This window comes from Trypanosoma conorhini (assembly GCF_003719485.1).
Source record: "Trypanosoma conorhini strain 025E chromosome Unknown Tco_14.4_contig_01396, whole genome shotgun sequence".
Classification (NCBI taxonomy): domain Eukaryota; phylum Euglenozoa; class Kinetoplastea; order Trypanosomatida; family Trypanosomatidae; genus Trypanosoma; species Trypanosoma conorhini.
This window is the reverse complement of record NW_021705501.1, coordinates 1-1,383: the sequence shown is the minus strand read 5'-3', so window position 1 is coordinate 1,383 and position 1,383 is coordinate 1. Positions and strand designations below refer to the sequence as shown.

The 1,383-nt window shown below is 50.9% G+C and overlaps 1 protein-coding gene across 1 annotated transcript, besides 2 other annotated features; it reads right to left on the bottom strand.

Annotated features, from left to right (window-relative positions):
* Positions 1-321: 321 nt before the first annotated feature.
* Positions 322-345: a microsatellite.
* Positions 346-367: a sequence feature (A-rich).
* A 34-nt stretch (positions 368-401) lies between these two features.
* Positions 402-1,383, bottom strand: Tco025E_09985 (RNA-binding protein; the record flags this gene model as incomplete). Its single annotated transcript, XM_029376780.1, has 1 exon — positions 402-1,383. A coding segment is annotated over one exon (982 nt), but the record flags the coding sequence as incomplete, so codon positions are not given.

Genomic DNA, 1,383 nt, shown 5'->3' with positions numbered 1-1,383 from the left:
TTCCTCATTCATTCTTCCCCGTTTGTTCCCTCCCGCTCGCTCATATGTTTACAACTTATATACATGTGAATATTTCCCATGTCTGGAGCTTCCTGGCAGAGAGCAAAGCCGTGAACCAAGAAAAAAAACACGAGTACCCCGAAATCAACGGCGACGAAAAAACGGAAATAAAAACACTTCAACAAATAAGCGAGCAAACACAAGGAAAGCAAAAAGGGACAGACCGAGAAAAGGAGAAAATATTACGTAAGGATGAGATACGAGAAACGAAAACTAGAAGACATACGGCAAAAAAAGATTTGCCATAGACAGTAAGTTTCGTTTTTTTTTTCCTTTTCTTTTTTTCAAATTCATTGCTTTCTTTCCTCAACGCCCCCGTCAGCAACGTACAGTACACCCTTTCAGGGAAACTGGACAACTGTAAAAGGCTGCGGCATCGGTGGCGGTGAAGTGTACATCATGTCAAGCGACGGCCACAAGAAAGCAGGGGTTGAAGGAGGCGCAAAGTCCGATGGACGCACATTAACCGCGTTAGAGGCAAGCAGCAACTGCTGTCCATTTTCCAACATAATGAGAACAGGTTGGCCATCATTGTTGCAACTTGATCGACGCATCATTGACGGCCTTGCTGGAACCACCTCGCAAGGAGGTTCCCCTGGGTATTTTGGAGGCTGTCGGGATTGGTGAGTTGCAGCAAATACGGGCGGCGGCAGCGCGGTATCCATCAGTGGAGGCGCCGGGGATGTGAACACATTATCTGCCACTTTTCTGACCGACGATGCAGTTGACGAGGTGTCGCTACACTGGGCAGGACCTACAGAACACGCCGCCGAATCCCGAGAACGCGTAAAATCACAAGGGCACGCAGCAGCACTTAGGCTGCTGGTGTTGGAGACCGTTGCGGGAGCATCCACATAGTTGCTCTGGTGCAACTCCGGCGTTGCAACGTGACGTGTTGGTGGGAAGACACAGACACTACGTGGAGGTGGTGCACGGGAAACTTTGCCCTCTTCGCGACGGCGACGGCGCTCTTGTTTGGCTTCATCGTTGTCAGCATATTTGACCATCACTGGGGGACCAGTAAAGTGTTCCGAACTACCATGCAGCCTCAGGAGGGCGTTCTTGGAACACTCTAGGCAGTCGTACTCGGCGTATACAACCCACACAGGATTGCCGTAGTGATCCTCACGCATCGCACAGTAAGTGAGGGTGCCGAACGCCGACAAAAACTCCTCCACCTGCGCCCGTGGGACGGTGATGGGAATGTTGCGAATGTACAGAGCATTAGATGGAGAGACGGCAGCTTTCCCGCTGTGCTGTGAGGGGTAAATCACCAAGTTGAAGTTGTGACGGCATGCCCTGGTGCTCCTCCGGTTAAGATTT